Source organism: Silene latifolia, chromosome Y, assembly GCF_048544455.1.
Source record: "Silene latifolia isolate original U9 population chromosome Y, ASM4854445v1, whole genome shotgun sequence".
NCBI lineage: Eukaryota > Viridiplantae > Streptophyta > Magnoliopsida > Caryophyllales > Caryophyllaceae > Silene > Silene latifolia.
The window spans coordinates 174,215,268-174,236,799 of record NC_133538.1 but is presented as its reverse complement, the minus strand read 5'-3'; the positions used below and the strand labels follow the sequence as shown (position 1 = coordinate 174,236,799).

General features: G+C 36.7%; 2 protein-coding genes across 2 annotated transcripts; both read right to left on the bottom strand.

The window, feature by feature from the left end:
- Positions 1-8,041: 8,041 nt before the first annotated feature.
- On the bottom strand, positions 8,042-8,779 carry LOC141629462 (uncharacterized). Its single transcript, XM_074442461.1, has one exon. The coding sequence runs from the start codon at positions 8,777-8,779 to the stop codon at positions 8,042-8,044; it is 738 nt and encodes a 245-aa protein (XP_074298562.1).
- A 6,003-nt stretch (positions 8,780-14,782) lies between these two features.
- LOC141629461 (uncharacterized) lies at positions 14,783-18,558 on the bottom strand. The gene is made up of 6 exons (XM_074442460.1): positions 17,979-18,558; positions 17,701-17,840; positions 17,056-17,538; positions 16,356-16,488; positions 15,122-15,319; positions 14,783-14,982 (listed from the first exon to the last, which is right to left on the bottom strand). The coding sequence occupies exons 1-6, from the start codon at positions 18,556-18,558 to the stop codon at positions 14,783-14,785; spliced, it is 1,734 nt and encodes a 577-aa protein (XP_074298561.1).
- Between the last annotated feature and the right edge of the window lie 2,974 nt (positions 18,559-21,532).

Sequence of the window (21,532 nt, the reverse complement as noted above, 5' to 3'; positions counted from 1 at the left end):
CACATGGGCTGAAGAACTCCTCTTTGTCCTCTGGGCCGATAGAACTACACCTAAAACAGCTACAAACCAAACTCCCTACCCCCTAGTCTATGGCCGTGAAGCAGTAATCCCAGCAGAAATTCATGTACCAACCACCAGAAGCAGCCTGAATACCATAGAGGAAATCATGCCACTATTACAAGACACCCTGATCCTAACTGAAGAACTGAGAGATGCAGCCAAAATCAGGATAGCCTCCTACCAGCAAACAGTAGCCAGAAGTTACAATAAGAATGTCAACATTAGGGTGTTTAGGGAAGGAGACCTGGTCCTAAGAAAAGTCTTCCCTAACACCAAGGACAAAAATGCTGGCAAGCTAGCTCCCACATGGCAAGGGCCATACCTAATTGACTCAAAAGTAGGACAAGGAGCTTACAGACTGTAAACTTTGGATGGAGAAATGATCCCCAAATCTTGGAACATTTCCCACCTAAAGTTATTTCATGTCTAAATTAAGGTAAATCTATCAACTCTATATGTGCCTGACTAAGTTTTATATATAGCAAACCCCAAAATAAAATCATGCGACCTTAGCAAATTATGTTTTCCTGCTACCTGCTATCTTGCCTGGATATTTGCCTATTTTCTTTTACACAAACTCTATCATGTCTGCCTATTTAAATCCTAATATGTTGAATTCTTAAAACTTGTTTTACGCCATTTTTGCATTAGTTATACATTACACACAGGCTTAAAAAAATATTCAGGATTGAGGGCCACTCCACCCAACCTGAACAGCATCCCAAAAATGCTTTCTTCAAAAACTAGGCACCTGCCTGCTTGACACAAAGAACACACATAAAAAACTGAGCTCAGTACAAAAAAATAAAAGACAAGTATGATGGTGGAATAGACCAAACCACTTGTCTAACAAGCCCTCCTGACAGGCTGAGGGCCATAAGCCCTCCTGACTGGAAACTGCCCCTTCGTTTTAGAAGCCCTCCTGACAGGCAACAAAGTCATCATTTCCTAAATATGGAATGAGGGCCATAAGCCCTCCTGACATGCATCATTCTAACAAAACACATCAAAATGCATTATTTACAGGTATAAATAAAGTCGCTCAAAGGAATCAAGAGAAAAGAGGATTCAATTTATACCAATACAATGAAGTTGTCCAGGGAAAACCCCTCCTGGATAGAGCAAAACATTCTCAAAAATAAAAAAACAAAAAACAAAATGTTTGTCCAGGGAACATCCCTCCCTGGATGGGCCAAAACAAGAAAACAACTACTTCAAAAATACAAACCAGAAACAACTAGCCTGCCCTGGAAGCAGTATCAGAGCTGATCCTCTCACCAACAGGCTCTTCCTCTTCCTCATCATCCTCCCCATCACCAGCCTCACTGTAATACTCCGTATTTATAAGTCTCTGGGTACTCTATCGAGTAGGCCTTACTCTGTCGAGTAAGGGTGAGTTGCGTTTTAAAATAGTTTCTGACCTGTTGGGTGCTCGATCGAGTAACTATGATACTCGATCGAGTAAGGGGGTACTTGATCGAGTACCTTAGCTACTCGATCGAGTAGCCGGATTTCGGGGAGTTATTTCTCGGGTTTTGTTAATTATGAGATTAAGGTATATAATCTTTTCCGTCATTGTTCTAAACACTTTTCAAAACCTAAATTATTGTCAAGAGAGAAAGCAAAGTACGTTCATCACGTTAATCGCATTGTTAGCAAATCCCGGAGTTTGGAAAGTCGGATTTCACCTTTCTTTATACCGTTGTGATCCTTGCGTCAAGGGTAAGACCTATATACCATTTTTATAATGTTTCTTTAAAGTTGGTTAAACCCTAATTTGGGAATTCGGGGTTTTGTAGTATGTTATGCTTGGTAGTGATTATATGTTTTTATGTTAGGAGGAGGATTCGTAGAGGAAGCTTTTTGATATCAGCTGTGAGATCGTCTAATTGTTGTGCTTTCCAGGTAGGGTTTCCCTACTCAGTATTAGTTATATAATGTGTGGTGATTATGCTGTAATTAGTGCTTGTTGATTGGTTTCGTGACGGTTGTTGATTGATTGTTGTTGATGGATGTGATTGTTTGTCTATGGTTCTCGAGATGCGTTCTCGGCTATGTGGAGTCACTTGCGGGAGTGGCTTCACGCCCTAGTTTCGCTCTTCGTGGAACCCGCCACAAAAGGGGATGTGCACATTAATGGGACAGGGTTATCGCTCGGTATGATGAGCGGGGCTTAGGTGGGAAAGGCTGCGGTCCCCCGGGCGGTGGTCCAGTGGACGATCGGAGACGGAGTTGATTGGAGTGGGTGATTGTGTGTGATTTATTTAAGCTGTGTTGTTTCTTTGTCAGACCGTTGATTATATAAATTGTGTCAAGAGCATCGACCCGGTTTATTGTTTCTAAAACTGCGGTGATCCATTCGGGGATGGTGAGCGGATATTGAGCTTGAGTATGAGATGAGAAATCTTGGGATAGTTTGGGATGTGCCACGATATGATGATGGAAGTCTTCCGCTGTAGCTTAGTAGTTTTCATAACATTTCGATTAGATCGATAATGCATGATCGGTTTAAGAACATGTATTTGTACTTTTGGTTTTGGTTTCGAGATTGTAACCTTTCACTAAGTATTTCTATTTAAACGTTGTTTCTTTATTGTTTATTTGATTATCATTGCCTCGGGTAACCGAGATGGTAACATCCTTATACCTGGGTGGTCCTAGTAAGGCACTTGGAGTATAGGGGTGTTACACTTACCACCCTTTTCCTTGGACGGAGGAGAATCTACCACCTCATCCGCATGCAGCTTGCAAAGCTCAAGGTAAGTGGCATTAAGTTTAGCTATCTTCTGGTCAGGATCTCAGAAAGGCCTGACTTCAACAGGCTCCTTCATAGCATCCACACGACCCCTACCAAAGAAGTAAAGAGCAACATCCTTATACCTGCCCTGTACCAAATCCCTCTCAACAGCCAATTCCTCATTTACCTTTAGTTGCTCCTGCATAGCCTGCTTCTCAGCCTTTAACTCCTCCTGGACAATATCAAATTTAGCCTGAAGAGCTTTCAGAGCATCTTGAGCAGAATTCAACTTGGATGACTCCACCACCAACCGAGCCTTCCCGCCTCATTGTCCTCTTTCAAACAATGATTCTCAGCCTTTGTTGCTTCCAACTCAGCCTTAAACTTCACAGCATCTTTCTTTAGAATTTGCACCTCCCAATCCAAGGTATCTTTGAGGTTGTTAATAGAATCCAGCTGGCAGGCACCCCTCAACATATCATTTACATTATGACAAGAAATATATCCCCATTTAAGCCACATAAAACAAAAAATAAATACCAACACAAAAACAGACAAAAAGGAAAATACCTCCTAAAGCATAGTGATCAGATTGGCAGCATAATCCCTGGTGCGGTACATGGCAGCCAAAGCACGAGCAGAAGAATCCTCTGCCTGATACTTATAATAAGGATCATCAACCATAAAGGATTGAGCCTGGATCTGTTCCTTAGCAAACTGAACCTCATCCAGCCGAGCCCTAACCTCATAACCTCATGAACCCCTCCTGACGATTCATCTACCCTTTTTCTCTTTTCAGCCCGACCAGCCTCATCCACAACCTTCTCAGGGGATACCATCTGTACCTCCTGAACAAGTTCTTGAATTTGCACCGCACTATCACTCCCCGTAGCCTCGCTACTCTTGGATTCTCCCCTGTAATCTGAGAAATGCATGCCTTCACCAGGGATAAACCAAAACTAACTATCCTAGTAGAAGCCCTAGTAGTTGCACGACGAGATTCTACATCAGTAATATAAACACAGGATCAAACAAAAAAAAATCTACAAAACAAAGGCAACAAAACTTACTGCCTGATAAAGAAGCCCCTGAAGCTTTAGCATCCTTCATAGGTTTGTAAGTGCTCAGTTTAGCTTTCTTGAAGCGAGGCATAGGTGCCTGCCCCAGACAGGCATGCCATGTCCTTTCTTCTTCAGGCAACACCATAAAGGCAGCAATCCTGTCAGCCGACCCCTCAACATTAGGATTATTTGCCTAATCAGTCACTATAAAATCAAGTAAGCATATTTTCAAAAAAGTATAAATCATCTCTAACCAGAATACAATGCAGGAAATGAAAAATTACCTCCCTCAACGGCAGGGTAATGGAGATAATCCAGATCAGGGGTAATAGAGTCAGCTCTGATGAACATATAGGTCTGGGCCCATCCTTTATCATCTCCTGAATCGAAGTTGGTAATCAGATGAGCCATCTTCGACCTGACTCAATGATTAAACCGACCAGGGCAATGACTCTTCAAGTGATAGACGTTCTTGAAATCTTCCAGCGTGATGACCAACTTGTGTTTAGTACAAAATTGCTCAACTGAATGGACGATCTTCCAAACCATTGGCATGAGTTGAAATGTAGGAACCCTAACAGCCCTGATAACCTCAGCCATGAAGGGAGAAAGTGGAAACTGACATCCACCCTTAAACGCCCATTCAAAGATGCAAAACCAGCCTAGACTACTCCAATTGGCCCTGACTGGGCCGCTCTCAGGGATCCAAACCTCAGCTTTAGTAGGAATAAGAGCCCTGCATTTCAGATAATGTTCAAAGGTCAGCTTCAACTGGTTAGCCTCATGAAAAGAAGCAGACAAAGCCTTCACAAGAGTATATTCAACCCCCTTGTATGACATAGACAAAATTTCTGGAGGAGCAGGAACCTCCATAACCTCCATAACCTCATCCTCAGGGATTATCTCTAGAACATCAACAACAACAGGAGTTTTCTCAACCCCAGCAGTAGCTTTAAATGCAGCCGTCTTTCTTCTCCCCCCTAGCCATTGTTTTAGATTTAATTGAAGGATTGATTTTTTTTGGTTTCAAAGAAAGGTTGATTTCACAAGAGAATTTTGGAAGAGATAGAAATTATAGAGAGTTGAAAAATAAGAATGTGAAAGCAAAACGGACGTTGCAAGGGTTTTATAGCCGCAAAAGCACAACAGTTAGCACAAGTGGACAAATCCAATCATGACTCTCCTAGGGTTTGATGAACCTACCTCATTAATGAGTACTGGCCGTTATAGAAGTTGAAAAGAACTCAAACTCTTTTCCGGTAAAATATTCTTATACATTTCTTGCCTGGCCCAAATTTTTTATCTCCTTATCCCTGGCCCCATCTTATATTAAATGGAAAAGTCTAGATTATATTAAAAGTGCTCGTTCCCAGATCCACTGGGAATAAGAAGATAAGGGGAAATTATTAGGCCCAGAATTACCCTGCCTGACTAGACAAGAATCAGGCAATGTCCAAAGCCAAAATCTAAACAAGACATACTTAAAGCCAGGCATTTAGACTGCCTGGACAGGCACCAAGCTGGAGAGAAACTCAGGATAAACAACTACTAGGCCTGGCCTGAAAAGACACCACATCAGGCACAAGGGTAGTATCATTAAAGCTGGACAGGAGATAAGATAAACACGATCAGGCCATATAAACAAAATCCATATAAACAAGGAAGACCTATTCAAAGGAAGAACATAGAGGAAAGGATCAAGGGCAACGGCTGGAATGAAGAATGGGTCAATCAACCACTTCCGGGTAAATAGGGCACGAGTCCTATTTACCAGGAAACACTAAACAAACTTGAGGAGACCATTTTGAAGCTACTATAAATAGAAGAGAAGACTAGAGAAGAGACATAGATACTCACCCACTCGTATACCCACACTACTACTCTTATTCTTGTATTCAACATATAATTGAGCAACACTCTTAGCCTGTCATACCTGACATACAAATTCCCTGTCAGGATACTTAAAATCATAGTGAAAATCCCTCCTGGCTTGGTGCCCGTGGTTTTTTCCCTTATTCCCAGGGTTTTTCCACGTATAAATCTTTGTGTCTTTACTTTTTGTTCATTTGTTTATTTAGATACATCAGTCAGGCGAGTTAAATTGAGTTAGATCACCCCTCAAATCTTCCCTGGCAGGACGTTCTTATTCAGTAAAATCCTGCTAAATCACAAACCATGAAATTAGAAGGATCATCATGCATTTTATTCATAATATTTAACATAAACATCCCATTACATAAATATCCAAATCCTACAAATGTACCACATTTGCTTATTACATATTTATCCGACTCATACACTTGCCTATAACCATACTTTGACAAGAGACCGCCGGAAACTAAGTTTTTCCTTATTCTGGGTACATGAAGAACGTCATAAAGATGAATAGATTTTCTGGAACTAAATATTAACACTACTACGCCACGACCAAGTATTGAAGTTGTTTATTCGTTGCCCATATAAAGAATTGAACCATCATTAACCGGTTCATAAGTCTTGAACCATCTACGATCGTTGCACACATGCTTTGTAGCACCCGAATCAATCCACCATGCAATCTCATCATCCTGCACATAGAATGCCTTAGAAATTAGTGGTATATAATTTACAATATGCTTAATACCATTGTCAAAATTCTGACCTTAATGAGTAGGAGGGCCTTTGTCCTTAGACACTTACCCGGATTTGTTCTTATAATTAGAACCCTTCTTGATCTTCTTCAACCGACAATCATTTTTAAAGTGACCGGTCTTACCATATATCCAACTAGCACCCTTGAGTTTCTTGTTAGTGTCATCATTGGTGTAAGGCATGGGGCGTTTTTTCCCCTTGAATCCCTTAGAACTTTCACCTAATTCCATCATATTGATTGAAGATTGTTCCATAGTTTCCTTGCCCTTGCCCTTAGTACCCTCTTACGCTCTAAGAGACTCCTCTATGCATAAGTGCCCCTCTATTTATACAATAGACAACTCCTCTTTCTTATGCTTGGGCATATGCTTGAAATCCTTCGAAGATGGAGCCAATTTGTCAATTATACTTGACACCGAAATGGACTCATCCATTTCCATCTTGTGTTGGGCAAATTGTCCCAATAACCGGAGCAATTCATTATATTGCTCCATTACTGGCTTTGAGTGCGTCATCTTATAGTTCATGAAATTGCCTACAAGAAACTTCTTACTAGAAGCATCTTCTGCCATGTATTTAAACTCTAATTCATTCCAAAGTTCTTTTGTTGACTCATAATTTTGATAGACATCAAATAAAGAATCAGACATACCATTTAGAATGTGTCCCCGACAAATGTAATCATCATTTTCCCACTTAAGACGATTGCGAGCTTCCTCCATTGTTTCATCATCTCGATGCTCCGGCATTGGGGTACTTAGGACATACACAACCTTGAAGGTGGTGAGTAGGAATGCATTTTATTTTTCCATCTCCTAAAATCAACCCCTTCAAATTTCTCAAGTTTTCTGAACTTAGATCTCATTTCCTTAACATTCGACATTGTCAAAATTCAGAAAATACTTTCGAAGAATGTTGTAGTTATATAGGATGTTTGACAAATCGAACTTGGATAACTTGATGATCACGTAATATATCGTTTTCCTTAGAAATTATTTCTACCCTATTACGCCTTTGGGTTAAAAGAAATCTTCCGTAGGATAATACACCAAATTTCCCTCTTGTTCTAAGGCAAAAACAAGGGAAAACTTTATGAAGTTTTTATTTGTTTGTTATACAAAAATCTTAATAATAAAGTTTGTTTTATTATTTTTCTAACCTTTTCTCATGCATTTCTTGTATATATATACTAATACAATGCATTCAGAAAGAGAAAGGTAGTTATCATCCAAAAGAAACATAAAGATAAGTATGAAACAATGCAACACGGTTTATAGAAATTAATTGCAAAACCCGAAAAACATCACTCACCCCTATCGGGGTTAGTGTCCCCGATCGGGGACGTAGCTTTCCCAATTTACGTAAATTAAACTTGTTGAATTTTGGCTAAGCATCATCAACTCCGATCGGGGTTAGCAACCCCTATAGTGGTTAGCCAACTTTTTTTTTTTTTGTGAAATATGAAAAATATATTAAATTAGGGCTTAAAAGCCAAAGTTTTTACACTGATCATAATTACAAATGTTTAAGCAAGCAAAAACAGTACAATCAACTAGACTTGGACAGTAGCCTGCTGCAGATCAAATGCCCATGGCTTGCTTCGACACCTTACACAAATTTCCTCTTTGATTCTCTTGACAAGTGACCAGGGAGCTTCTATCTTGGCTTCCACCCTGCAAACATTCCATGCATACCACAAGTGATAAATCAAAGTCATGATTGACGCCATAACAACCTGTTTCTTAAGTAAGGACTTGCATCTCCACCTGATACACCATGTAATCAGATTGTGAACTGGGAAAGTCATGCCCAGCCACTGTTGGAGCAGCTGCCAACACCTCATACTGTACTCACATTGATAGAGTATATGCTCATGAGTTTCCTGTTTGTCTAGGCAGAATTCATAAAGGCCATTAGTAACCATACCAAAGGAGAGCATCCTATCTTTAGTGTAAAGTCTTCCCTGAACAGTTAGCCATCCTATGAAGGAATGCTTTGGAATAATCAATCTGCTCCATATCAGAGGATACCAAGGAACTTTTAGGTGAACTCCCTTCATCCAGTTATAGCCTGTAGAAACAGAGTATGGACCTGGGGAACCAGTCCAGACACCATTAGTAAACCCAGGTTTAAGCAACTCCTTCACCTGACAGATTTTCCTCCATGTCCAACTGGTATTACAAGGTGTATAATCCATCAAGTGTTTGCCCTTGATATAAATATGGTTGACCCATCTGATCCAAAGATGATCAGACTTCTCAGCCAGCCACCAGACAAATTTACCTATCATAGCTAAATTCCAGGTACGACAATCCACAATTCCTAGACCCCCATGCTTCTTCTCCTTACAAATTTTCTCCTAGGCAACAGAAGGGGACCTAAGGTATTGATCAGATCCTGCCCAGAGGTAGTTCCTACATATGCCTGCAATTCTTTCAATGACAGTAGCAGGATGACAAAAATTCTTGCCCAAAAAGAATGTAAGTGAGAGAGGACAGCCTGAATTAGGATCAATCTCCCTGCATAGCTCAATTTCCTTGCCCCCCACCCCCTGATTCTATACACCACTTTCTCAAACAACCTTGTACAATCCTCTGTAGCCATCCTCTTGTAAGATATAAGTACTCCTAGGTATCTAAAGGGAAAAGTACCTTGAAGAGTCTATATAACGATATACTCAAGAGGGGGGGGGGGGGGTGAATTGAGTATGTAAAACTCTTGCCCACTTTTTCGACTTATTGATAATTTATTAATTACTCGAAGTTTATTAATTAAACTCGACTAATTAATTTATCGTATGTGTGAAAATGAAATAATAAATGCGTAAATAAAGGTGACACACGAAGTTTTGAAGTGGTTCAGTTTCACAAGTCGAAACCTACGTCCACTATTCTCGATTAATAACTTTAGTAGCTTACTACGGATTACAAAATTATCAATCTAACTCGTACAACTAAATATAGTTGTAACTCAATTTGAGTATCGTTAAATACTCAATTTCTATCTTACGTTAATAAGAAAGTACTACTAGATTCTACTAGTGTTCACGTTAATGAACGAGTATGAATACAATGAGTACTATTATCCTATTAATGAAACAAACAAGAATGATTGACTTAATGAGGCACACGGTTTTAGCTTTAGACACAATTAGGTTTTCGAAAATAATTTGCAAATATGAAAAGATCGAATTTGAAATATGCTTAATATTTTTGCAAAGGTTTTTCTCAAATTAGTGTCTATCTTTTTCTAATGAAATGCTTTGGTATTTATAGGAGTAGAAAAACCTAAAACTAGGTTAAAAGCTCGAAACCCTAGCCGCCTCCTTAGGTTCGAAAATCCTTGACGTGGGCTAGGTCAAATTCTTTATCTTTATCTACAAAATACCTTTTATTCAAAGACCCTAATTACTACTAGGATATTTTCGACTAGAAGGTGATATGGCCCTAATCCATTTCACTCTAATTGAAACCCTAACAATAATTAGTTTTAATTTATAAAACCAAGATAATGTGATTAGAAACCCTAGATTACATAACAACCCATAAGTTGTATGATAAATCAGTAGGATTAATATAATCTATATTATCAATTTAGTTTAGAAAAGATGTACTATAAATATCATTTTGATTTTCGAAACACTAAGTAAATTTAAAACTTAGATTGTGCTCTCTTAAGTCGTTCATGCTTATAGGTCAAATGGCTATAACCAAGAACTTTGATAGGTAAGGTTAGAGATGAAATAACTATAACCATACTTTCTCAAAAACCATTTTGTTCAGACCATTAGTAGAATGAAATCCTATATCCCTAATCTTCATGAGATCTTCAAATATAGGTTTATTTCTTCTACTTGATCTAGAAGCTCTTCATCTTGAGCTTCCATCAAATAATATATCGTTTTACTTGATTTAGTCTTCTGAGGTTATGAGAAAAACAATCATAACCAAACTTGATTGCCAAGCTTCAATTTATCATGAGAATTCTATCATATGCTATAACCATAATTAGTCTTCACGGAAATTGTCAACTAAAATGTGCACCATTGAACAAACAATTACATGCACAAGTGTATAACATATTACAAATCATAATACTTGTCATTATCAAAACTTATATGAATACGGTCCAACAAATTCCCCCTTTTTGATGATGGCAAGTCTCTTATGATTTGTGACTAAGGTCAAGTTCCCTCTCAACATGCTACTACCTAAGTTATAGTAAGTTGATCGCAAGAACACGCTATTTGTATTCAAAGTTATAGCATGGAACCCCTTAAGAGATTAAAGATCTTGACAAGGAGCAAGCTTAGGCAATAATTCAAGTCATACGATTTCTTCCCCCTCTTGACATCATCGAAAAGACAAGAACAAGACATAAAACAACTAGAATAATATAAGTTAAGGAAAGAGATAGTCATGCAAACACAAATTAAGAAAACGAGAATAATTTGTCTAAGCACACAACATAAGATTACCCAAAACAAACCATATGGGCCGAAAAAGAGAAGCCACAATGGGCCAAATAAACAAAAGCCAAAATGGGCCGAATGGTGAAGCATTCAAAATAAAGTACTTAGGAAAACAAAAGGAAAAGGAAGATGGGCTTATGGGTGTTGGACTTGGGTAGGGTCAACACAACCGGGTCGAGTCCGGTACTCGAGAGAATCAAAACGATCAAGACATGAGCGCACATTATTTGCCTGAGCCACCAAGCAAATGTCGAAGTTGGTCATTTTCAAAGTCAAAGCCCAAGTAACTTCATAAAGTTGGCCCATTTCTTCCCTCATTTCACGTCCAATTTGCAACAAGGCTCCGCCTTGAGTTGCAATATCCGCAACCGTGTTTGATTGACGATCCGTAGCTTTGAGAGTCACGGCCAATTTTGTTTCAAAGGCCTTTAGTCTTGCAAACAAGTCATCATTTCTAACACCCGAGCTAGACGACCCAACATCCTTTCCCATTGCAATTCCCGAGACCAAGCTCTCAACCAATTTGGATTGAGCTTCCAATTTTTCATTAACCGACATCATAAAGGCATCAAGCTTTTTGTCCATGGCCTCCAAACCCTCCAATTTCTCATCTGTGTTACCCTTTGCTAGAAATACCAATTCCGGACCACAAGCGGAAATTTTCGTCAATTTGAAATGAGTATCACTCATCTCATCCCTAGCACTTACACCATAACTAGTCTTACTAACCACCCCCTTATTCTCCAAAAGCCGAGACACCCACATACCGTAAGGCAAGTCAATAGTTGTATAAACCTTGTTCTCGGTTACTAGCATAGCGGTTTGTATGATACGGTGAAAGACTAACAACGGGAGACTCACTTTATTTCCCTCCATCCAATGATAGGCCACAACCATCTCATAGGTCGACAATTTATCCCGACCACCACAGCGAGGCACGACGGTATTCCATAAATAATTAAGGAGGAATTTCAATTTTGGTGACAAATTACCCGCCAACAAACGACTGCCACCCTTAGCATCAACCTCAAAATAATTATTAACAACCTCCTTCTCACCCTCGGTCAAGGTACCCCATTCTGCACTCGGATTAATTTCGGCCCCATCATCAGGAACCAAAAACAGAGCACAAAAATCATCAATGGAGACCTTGACTTCAGTCCCACTCACAACCGCACACAGACATCCATTCTTAATAGACACAGTTGCATAAAATTGAATGACTTCAATAGGGTAAACAGGACCCAAAAACTCCCTGATTGTAACCCACCCTTGAAAATTCAAGAAAGTATCAAAGAACTTTAAGGCTTCGTACTTACCATACCATTTTTTGGAATAAGAACGTCCGGCATGAATGTCGTAGCCGGATTCATGATGAACCAGTTCCCGTTCCTCCTTGGCAAGGCGAAGACGATCAAGACCCATAACAGTAGCTTTCGGCATAGAGTGTCGAAACAGGGTCCTCTTAGCACCGTCACGAGTTATTACTTCTTGAATTTCTTCCACATCGTTTTCCTCAACATGTGCCTTATTTTTACCCTTGCTTAATCTCTTTTTCTTGCTCTCGACTTCCGGCTGACTCCGGTTTTGGTTGGGATTGAGCGGTTTCGGGTTGGCAGAGGGAGATGAATGAGGAGATAGGGCATTGGAAGTGTTGCATGTGGGTTTGGATGAGTGTGTTTTAGTGTTTGATCGGGTTGTGGGTCGCATGGTTGATGATGGTGATGACCGAAAAGAGGAAGATGAAGGTGGAGTGTTTTGGTGTTTGAGAAGTGATTGTGATGTGAGATGAGGGAGGTAAAGGCTTTTATGGGATTTCATGAATAAGACTTGTGGTAGGTTATAATTACTAGGGTGCCGTGTGAAATGAGATTGTTTCCCTTTTTTTAAAAAAAAAATAAATAAAAAGGAAATCTAATAAGAAGATTTGAAGAGTCTAAATTTAGGGAATAACATGATAGGGTAAATCTTTTGAGAAAGATATGGTAAGATATAGTGAAGATATTGCTTAAATTTTACCAAGTTTAAAGGATGCAAGATAAAATAAAGTTTTTTAATTGTTTTTCGGTCAAAGTAGAACAAGAAAATATTGTGTCGATATTTTATGGTTTGCATATGGATAAAAATATATTATACACAAAGATATAAAATTCACGTATTATAATAAGATATTTAACATAAATATTCTTGCGACAAAATATACGGACACAGTCATACAATCTTGTCTATTTCTAGTCAGTCATTTGAGATAATAAAATAGGTATGACGAATTTAACTGCCACCGATTAAACCAATTTCCAATCGCAAAATCTCAAAACGTTTTCTAGCTAAAGCCTTTGTCAAAATATCCGCCCATTGATTTTCCGTACTACAAAATTCTAGTTTTATGTTGCCTTTATCAACATGGTTACGTAGAAAATGGTGTCTAATATCAATATGTTTGGTACGAGAATGTTGTGCGGGATTTTTAGATATAATAATAGCACTCGTATTATCACATAAACTAGGAATACATCCTACATCTATACCATAATCACATAATTGTTGCTTAAGCCACAGTAATTGAGAACATACCAGTCCGGCAGCAATATATTCAGCTTCAGCAGTAGACAAGGCAACTGAATTTTGTTTCTTTGAACCCCATGTTATGATGCAAGGTCCAACAAATGTAGCGAATCCTGACGTACTTTTCCTATCTAGAGAGCATTCTGCATAATCTGCGTCTGAATATCCAATTAAATTGAAATTGCAATCAAGTGGATACCATAAGTACAGATTTTGTGTACCAATTAAATATCTTAGAATCCGTTTAACTGCAACCATATGTGATTCCTTGGGACACGACTAAAATCGTGCACACACACATACACTAAACATTATATCCGGACGACTTACAGTTACATACCTCGGTAAGTGGTTTCATCCACACACTTACCATCTTTATCCAGGGTTAGTTTCTTATCAGTAACCATTGGAGTATCCATGGGATTGGCATCTTGCATTCCAAATTTCTTGATTAATTCTTTGATGTATTTTTGTTGATGTATCATGATCCCTTCATTTGTTTGTTGAATCTGAAGTCCTAAAAAGAACTTTAATTCACCCATCATGCACATCTCAAATTCTGATGTCATCAAATCTGAAAAATACTTACAAAGTTTGTTATTGGTTGAGCCAAAAATGATATCATCAACATAAATTTGAACAACTAATAAATCAGAACCTTCTGACTTTAGAAACAAGGTTTTATCGATTGACTCTCTTTTAAAGTTACTTTGAAGTAAAAATTTGGATAGTCTATCGTACCAAGCCCTTGGGGCTTGTTTCAAGCCATATAAAGCTTTGTCAAGCTTGTATACATGATTTTGAAACTTGTGATCTAGAAAGCCAGGAGGTTGCTCTACAAAAACCTCTTCATTCAGATAGCCGTTAAGGAATGCAGCCTTAACGTCCATTTGAAATAACTTCATCTTCTTGTGTGCTGCAAAGGCAATTAAGAGACGAATTGCTTCTACCCTTGCCACTGGGGCAAATGTCTCATCATAGTCGATTCCTTCTTGTTTGTTGTAACCTTGTACCACCAATCTTGCTTTATTTCGAACTATAATCCCTGTATCATCAAATTTGTTTCTAAAAACCCTGGCCATCTGGTTCCAATGATTGAACGATTTTTAGGTCTTGGTACTAAATGCCAAACTTTATTACGTTCAAATTGTTGAAGTTCTTCTTGCATTGCTATAACCCAGTCAGAGTCTGCAAGAGCTTCTTTAATATTAGAAGGTTCAATGGTGGATAGGAAGGAGTAAAATGAACAAAAGTTGTTCAACTTTCTTCGAGTTTGAACTCCTTGGTCCAAACTTCCAAGTATACTTTCCATAGGATGTGATCCTTTGTATTTCCACTTTTTGGAATTTTCAGGTACATTATCATGTGAACTTGGTTTCCTTCTTCAAACGAGTTAGAAATGGTTCCCCCTGAATCCAGCCCTTGTGTTGTAGTAAATTCAGGTGTAACCGTAGGATCTATATTTGTGGTTATAGCTTCATCAGTTATAACCGTAGATTCCAATTTTTTTGTTGAGAAGAATCAATAGTATCATCAACTATTGTTTCAGTTCTGTTATTTTTCTCATTTGAAGGGTCCATAATTCATCATTAGTACCTTCGATTTCTTTTTCTTCTTCTTCTAGCTCTGGAGGATCATCTCTAGAAAGATGAAAGTCAAGTTCATTCATATCTTCTTCTTCATCCTGTTCAGCCTTATCAAACATATTATTTTCATATACATAGAGTTCTTTTGTTGAAAACTTTGTATGCCTTGCTATGATTAGAGTAACCAACAAATATCGCTTCATCGCTTCTAGGATCAAATTTAGTTAAACGATTTTTGCCATTATTATGGACATAACATTTTCTCCCAAAGCAACGAAAATGTGATATATTTGGCTTACGTCCTCTGAGTAATTCATAAGGAGTTTTCTTAATGATTGGTCTAATCATAGCACGGTTGTGTACATAACATGCAGTACTAACAACTTCTGCCCAAAAGCTTCTAGGCAAACCACTACATAATAACATGGTTCGTGCCATATCTTCCAGTGTTCTATTCATACGTTCAACAACACCATTTTGTTGTGGGGTTCATGGTGCAGAAAAATTATGTTCTATACCATTCTCCCTACAATATTCAATAAATGCTTGGTTATCAAATTTAGTGCCATGATCCGTACGAATAGAACCCAGATTGTGTTTATATTTGTTTTGAGCAAGCTTCATTAGTACAACAAATTCATCAAAAGTCTCATCTTTAGAACTTAAGAAGATAGGCCAAACATACCTCGAGTAATCATCTACCAGAACAAATACGTACCTTGATCCGCCTCTACTTCTTACTTTCATTGGTCCACATAGATCCATGTGTACCAATTCCAAAGGATTTCTTGTGCTAATCACCTTGTTAGGCTTAAAAGATGATCTTACATGTTTACAACGAGCACAAGAGTCACATAAGCTCTCTTGATCGAACTTGATTGTGGGTAAACCCTCTACCAAGTCCCATCTTTTGAGTTTGTTTAAAATGGTTGAACTTATGTGTGCAAACCTCTTATGCCATAAACATGGATCATTTAAAGTTACTTTCATACATGTAAAAGAGTTAATAGGAATAGCATTTAAATCAATCATGTATACATTTCTCTTTCTTTGTCCTTCAAGGATGACATTACTAGTTCCCTCAATTATGATTCGACAACCATATGAATGAAATACGACTTTGTTGCCTTTATCACATAATTGTGAGATACTTAGTAGGTTATGTTTTAGACCCTCTACAAGGTATACTTCACTAATTGCATGAGAAGGAGAAATACCTATTTTGCCAATTCCTACTACTTTACCTTTCTTATTATCTCCAAAGGTAACCTTGCCGCCATTAAAGGGTTTGAGTGAAAGAAATAGATTTTTGTCTCCAGTCATATGTATTGAGCATCCGCTGTCGAGATACCACTGATTGTTTTCTTTCACCACGACCTGCAAAATAATTTAAAGGCAGTTTTTAGGTACCCACGCTAAGTTGGGTCCTTTGATGTTAGTTTCTCTATAAACTAGGTCTCTCCGAACCCAAACTTGTCTAACGGTTTTTTTCTTCTGAGGCATTCTATGATAAGATCTAGGCTTCTTAACATCATTCGTTTGAGTTTTAGATGTTTCATTTGTGTTTTGTTTAGGGACATTATTTTTGCTTTGAAAATCAAAACTCATATCATAAAACCATTGAAACTCATTATTTCGTTCTTCATTATCGTTCGGTTCATCAACGGTAGAGTAATCTTCTTCAACAATTACCTCACATGCTTTGTGGGCCTCGACATTTTTACGAATATCATGTGAATGTTTTACACAATTAAATTTTATGTGACCTTTATCGCCACAGTAAGTACAAATTAAATACTCGGGTAAATCAGCGTACTTTCGTTTTCTAAAATCTCGATCTGAGGGAGTAGCCTTGCATTTAGAATGATCCCTGCGACCATAACATTCATGCCCTAATCCCATTTTTATATTGTTATCGGATTGTTCTGTTAAGAAATTTAATACCTTTGTACTTCCTTCCCATTTATCATGAACCTTACGGGCATGAAGAAGTAGTTCTCTTAAGGATTGAATTTCTTCATTGCATTTTGTATGATCAATCTTAATCTCCGTAGAAGAGCTACCTTCACGGAGATTTTTTAATACATCAATTTTCTCTTCATATTGTTTTGAGATATTTGTTTGATTAATCTCCTTTTCATTTAGTTGCTTATTAAGAAAATCAATTTCCTTCTTATGATCTGAGATTGTACCATTTTTGGCTGAAATCTCGGATTTTTGAAGTTCATTAAGTTTCTTCAATTCTATGGTTATAGCTTCATTGGCTATAACCTTGTCTTGAAGTTGCTTAATGTTGAGTTTCAGCTCTTTGATTATAGGTTCATTAGCTATAACCTTAGATTCAAGAGCCTTCTTCTCATTTGCCATTGAATTCAAAGCTTCAATATCATCAACTGTAGCCTTAGATTTCAATTTTTTGGCCTTTGCCTTAAGCAATTGATTTTCTTCAGCAATGTCCATAATTTGCTCTTTTAATTATTTTAACTCAAGACTTTGCTCATGACAATGATCCAACGATTGTTCAAAATATTTAACTAAAGCACTTTTAGATAATTTCTTAACTTGTTTCTTAAGTTCAAGATAACTTACCTCATCTTCGTCTTCATCAAAATCAGATTCTCCCATGAGACAGAATTCTGAATTTGAATCATTGTCAATATCTAAACTTATATTGCTTAAGCATAGATTTGCAACTTCTTCATCTTCGGATTCTTCATCGACCTCTGTGTCTAGATCTCCCCAGCATGAAGCCATCATGACTTGCTTGAATTCTTTCTTTGTTTTGTCTCTTTGGGTTTTGTCTTTTATTTTCTTCCATGTGGGGCAATCTTTGATCATGTGATCAGAATCACCACACTTGAAGCAACCTCTATTTGCAAAAGAATTTTTTGAATCAGAAGACTTTTTGTTTGAAGACTTATTGTTGTTGAAAGTTTTATTTTGTTTAAAATTGAAAAACTTCTTTCTAAACCGTTTGGCAAACAACACAGTTTCATCCTCTAGATCGGACTCATTGTTTTCACTTGCGAGCGCCATACTCTTTCGAGTGCTCGTTTCTGCTTCATCAGAATTTAAAGTGAGTTCATGAGCCATTAGGGCTCCAATGAGTTCTTGATATGAGAGGTTAGTGAGGTCACGACATTCCTCCATAACAGTGACCTTAGGACGCCATTTTTTTGTTAAACTTCTAAGAACTTTTCTAGCTATGTCTTCAGTCGGAAAAGTGCGACCTAGATTTTTTAGTTCATTTATAATACTTAAAAATCGTGTTGACATGCTATCAAGTGTCTCATTAGGCGCCATAGAAAATAGTTCGTATTTTTGTATCAAAAGATCAATACGATTTTTCTTAACAATAGACGTTCCTTCATAGGCTAATTCCAATCCATCCCATATCTCCTTGGCAGTCGTACAAGAAGAAAATCGATCAAATTCAGTTGAAGTCATACCATTTTATAGTAGACTTATCGCTTTTGAATTTTTTTCTGCCTTCTTGTAGTCAGCCTCGATATAGTCTTCTTCTTTTTTCTCATAGGAAGGACCTTCAGTCGTTCCTACCAAAATTTTGATAGGACCATTCTGAACAATTCTCCAACATTCCCAATCAATACCTTTAATGTAGTGTGTCATCATGTTTTTCCATAAACCATAATTCTTCCCATCAAAGACGGGACATTTTAGGTATTTGGAATCCATTTCACACGTATATAGCAGCGGAAATAAAGAGACGAAAAAGTAGATAAACCCCTAGCTATTAGGCTATCAAGAGCACGAGGCTCTGATACCAATTGAAGAGTCTATATAACGATATACTCAAGAGGGGGGTGAATTGAGTATGTAAAACTCTTGCCCCCTTTTTCGACTTATTGATAATTTATTAATTACTCGAATTTTATTAATTAAACTCGACTAATTAATTTATCATATGTGTGAAAATGAAATAATAAATGCGTAAATAAAGGTGACACACGAAGTTTTGAAGTGGTTCAGTTTCACAAGTCGAAACCTACGCCCACTATTCTCGATTAATAACTTTAGTACCTTACTACGGATTACAAAATTATCAATCTAACTTGTACAACTAACTATAGTTGTAACTCAATTTGAGTATCGTTAAATACTCAATTTCTATCTTACGTTAATAAGAAAGTACTATTAGATTCTACTAGTGTTCACGTTAATGAACGAGTAGTTTTTTGTCAAATTAGTGTCTATCTCTTTCTAATGAAATGCTTTGGTATTTATAGGAGTAGAAAAACCTAAAACTAGGTTAAAAGCTCGAAACCCTAGCCGCCTCCTTAGGTTCGAAAATCCTTGAGGTGGGCTAGGTCAAATTCTTTATCTTTATCTACAAAATACCTTTTATTCAAAAACCCTAATTACTACTAGGATATTTTCGACTAGAAGGTGATATGGCCATAATCCATTTCACTCTAATTGAAACCCTAACAATAATTAGTTTTAATTTATAAAACTAAGATAATATGATTAGAAACCCTAGATTACATAACAACCCATAAGTTGTATGATAAATCAGTAGGATTAATATAATCTATATTATCAATTTCATTTAGAAAAGATGTAGTATAAATATCATTTTGATTTTCGAAACACTAAGTAAATTTAAAACTTAGATTGTGCTCTCTTAAGACCCTGTTCTTTCTGGCTTTTTAGAGCTGAATTGAACTAAACTGAACTGAATGGAGCTAAGCCGAATCGAACGAATGAATCAATCGAATGGAGTTGAATCAATCGAATCGAATTTAGTTGAGTGGACTAAACCGAATGAATAGAATGAGTGAATCGAATGAATAAAGTGAATTGAAATTTGAAATGAATGAAAAAATCATATTAATATTAATAATATTAATAATAATAATATTTAATAATATTGTTATTATCAACTATAATAATACTAATATTCATAATATAATACTATTTATACTAATACTAAAAATTTTAAGAAAAAAATTATAATATTATATATGAATAATCATAAATTATAATAATGAAAAAAAATAGTAATTTTTTACTAATAATATTCTTAATAACAATATTAAATAATAATGTCAATATTAATAATGATATTAGTAAAAATAGTTGTTTCGAATAAAAACACTCAAGTAAGCGTTGCTCGAATCCGGGTCGGGTCAACGCGCTCCTCTCAGACGATGGCACCTCAAACCTATGCTTGCTCTCTCCGGGTGGATCTTTTACGCGTAACAAATAGGGCCTCGAAGGGTTCGCATTAGGTCCTTCTCTGATGCCTTACGGTACTGGTGGATAGTTGAGACCTTGCTTGAAGCTAAGGTCTCCGTGCCCTCTCATAGTAGCTCGAGTAGTCTTACTTCTAGAGAGAGGAAGTTGTTGGTGAGAAGTATTTTACCATTGATTGGTCAATAATGAGGTATTTATAGGTTTCTACGTGTACCTCAAATGATGGCTTGGAAATCATGGTTACCATATTCGCTATGAATACGCCTTACCGATTTGCGATTCGCTTATAGAAAATGTGTTATATGTATTTTCAGTAATCAATTTGATAGAATTCGCTTTTAACGATTCGTGATTCATAGGGTATCAAGCGAATCTGTAACCATGTTTGCAAGCGTGTTGACTTGTATGACCCCGTATTGGCTAGTGGGTCAAGTCGGTTGAGCATGCCCCATCAATAATATTAATAATAAATGTTATTAATTTTAATAATAATACCAATAATAATTATAATAATAATAATAATAATAATAATAATAATAATAATAATAATAATAATAATAATAATAATAATAATAATAATAATAATAATAATAATAATAATAATAATAATAATATCATTAATAACATTATTATTCACAACAACAACAACAACAACAACAACAACAACAACAACAACAACAACAACAACAACAACAACAACAACAACAACAACAACAACAACAACAACAACAACAACAACAACAACAACAACAATAACATTATTATTCATTTTAATAATAATATTCATAATAATAATAGTAATTATAATAAATAAATTATTATTAACATTATTATTAACAATATTATTAAATATAATAATAATAATAAAGAATAATAATATTAAAAAAAATAGTATTATTGATAACAAAATTAATAATAACTATTAAATTTAAGATGAGTAAAGCTGAAATGAAATTTGAACTTAATGGAGTGAATCGAATCGAATTGAATGAATGGAGTGAGTGAACTAAATGAATGGAGTGAATGAATCTGAATGAAAGATAATGAAGTCGAATCGAATCGAATGAGTGAATCGAACTAAATAGAGTGATTTGAATCGAAATGGGCTGAAAATAAGCCAGAAAGAACAGGGCCTAAGTTGTTCATGGTTATAGGTCAAATGGCTATAACCAAGAACTTTGACAGGTAAGGTTAGAGATGAAAT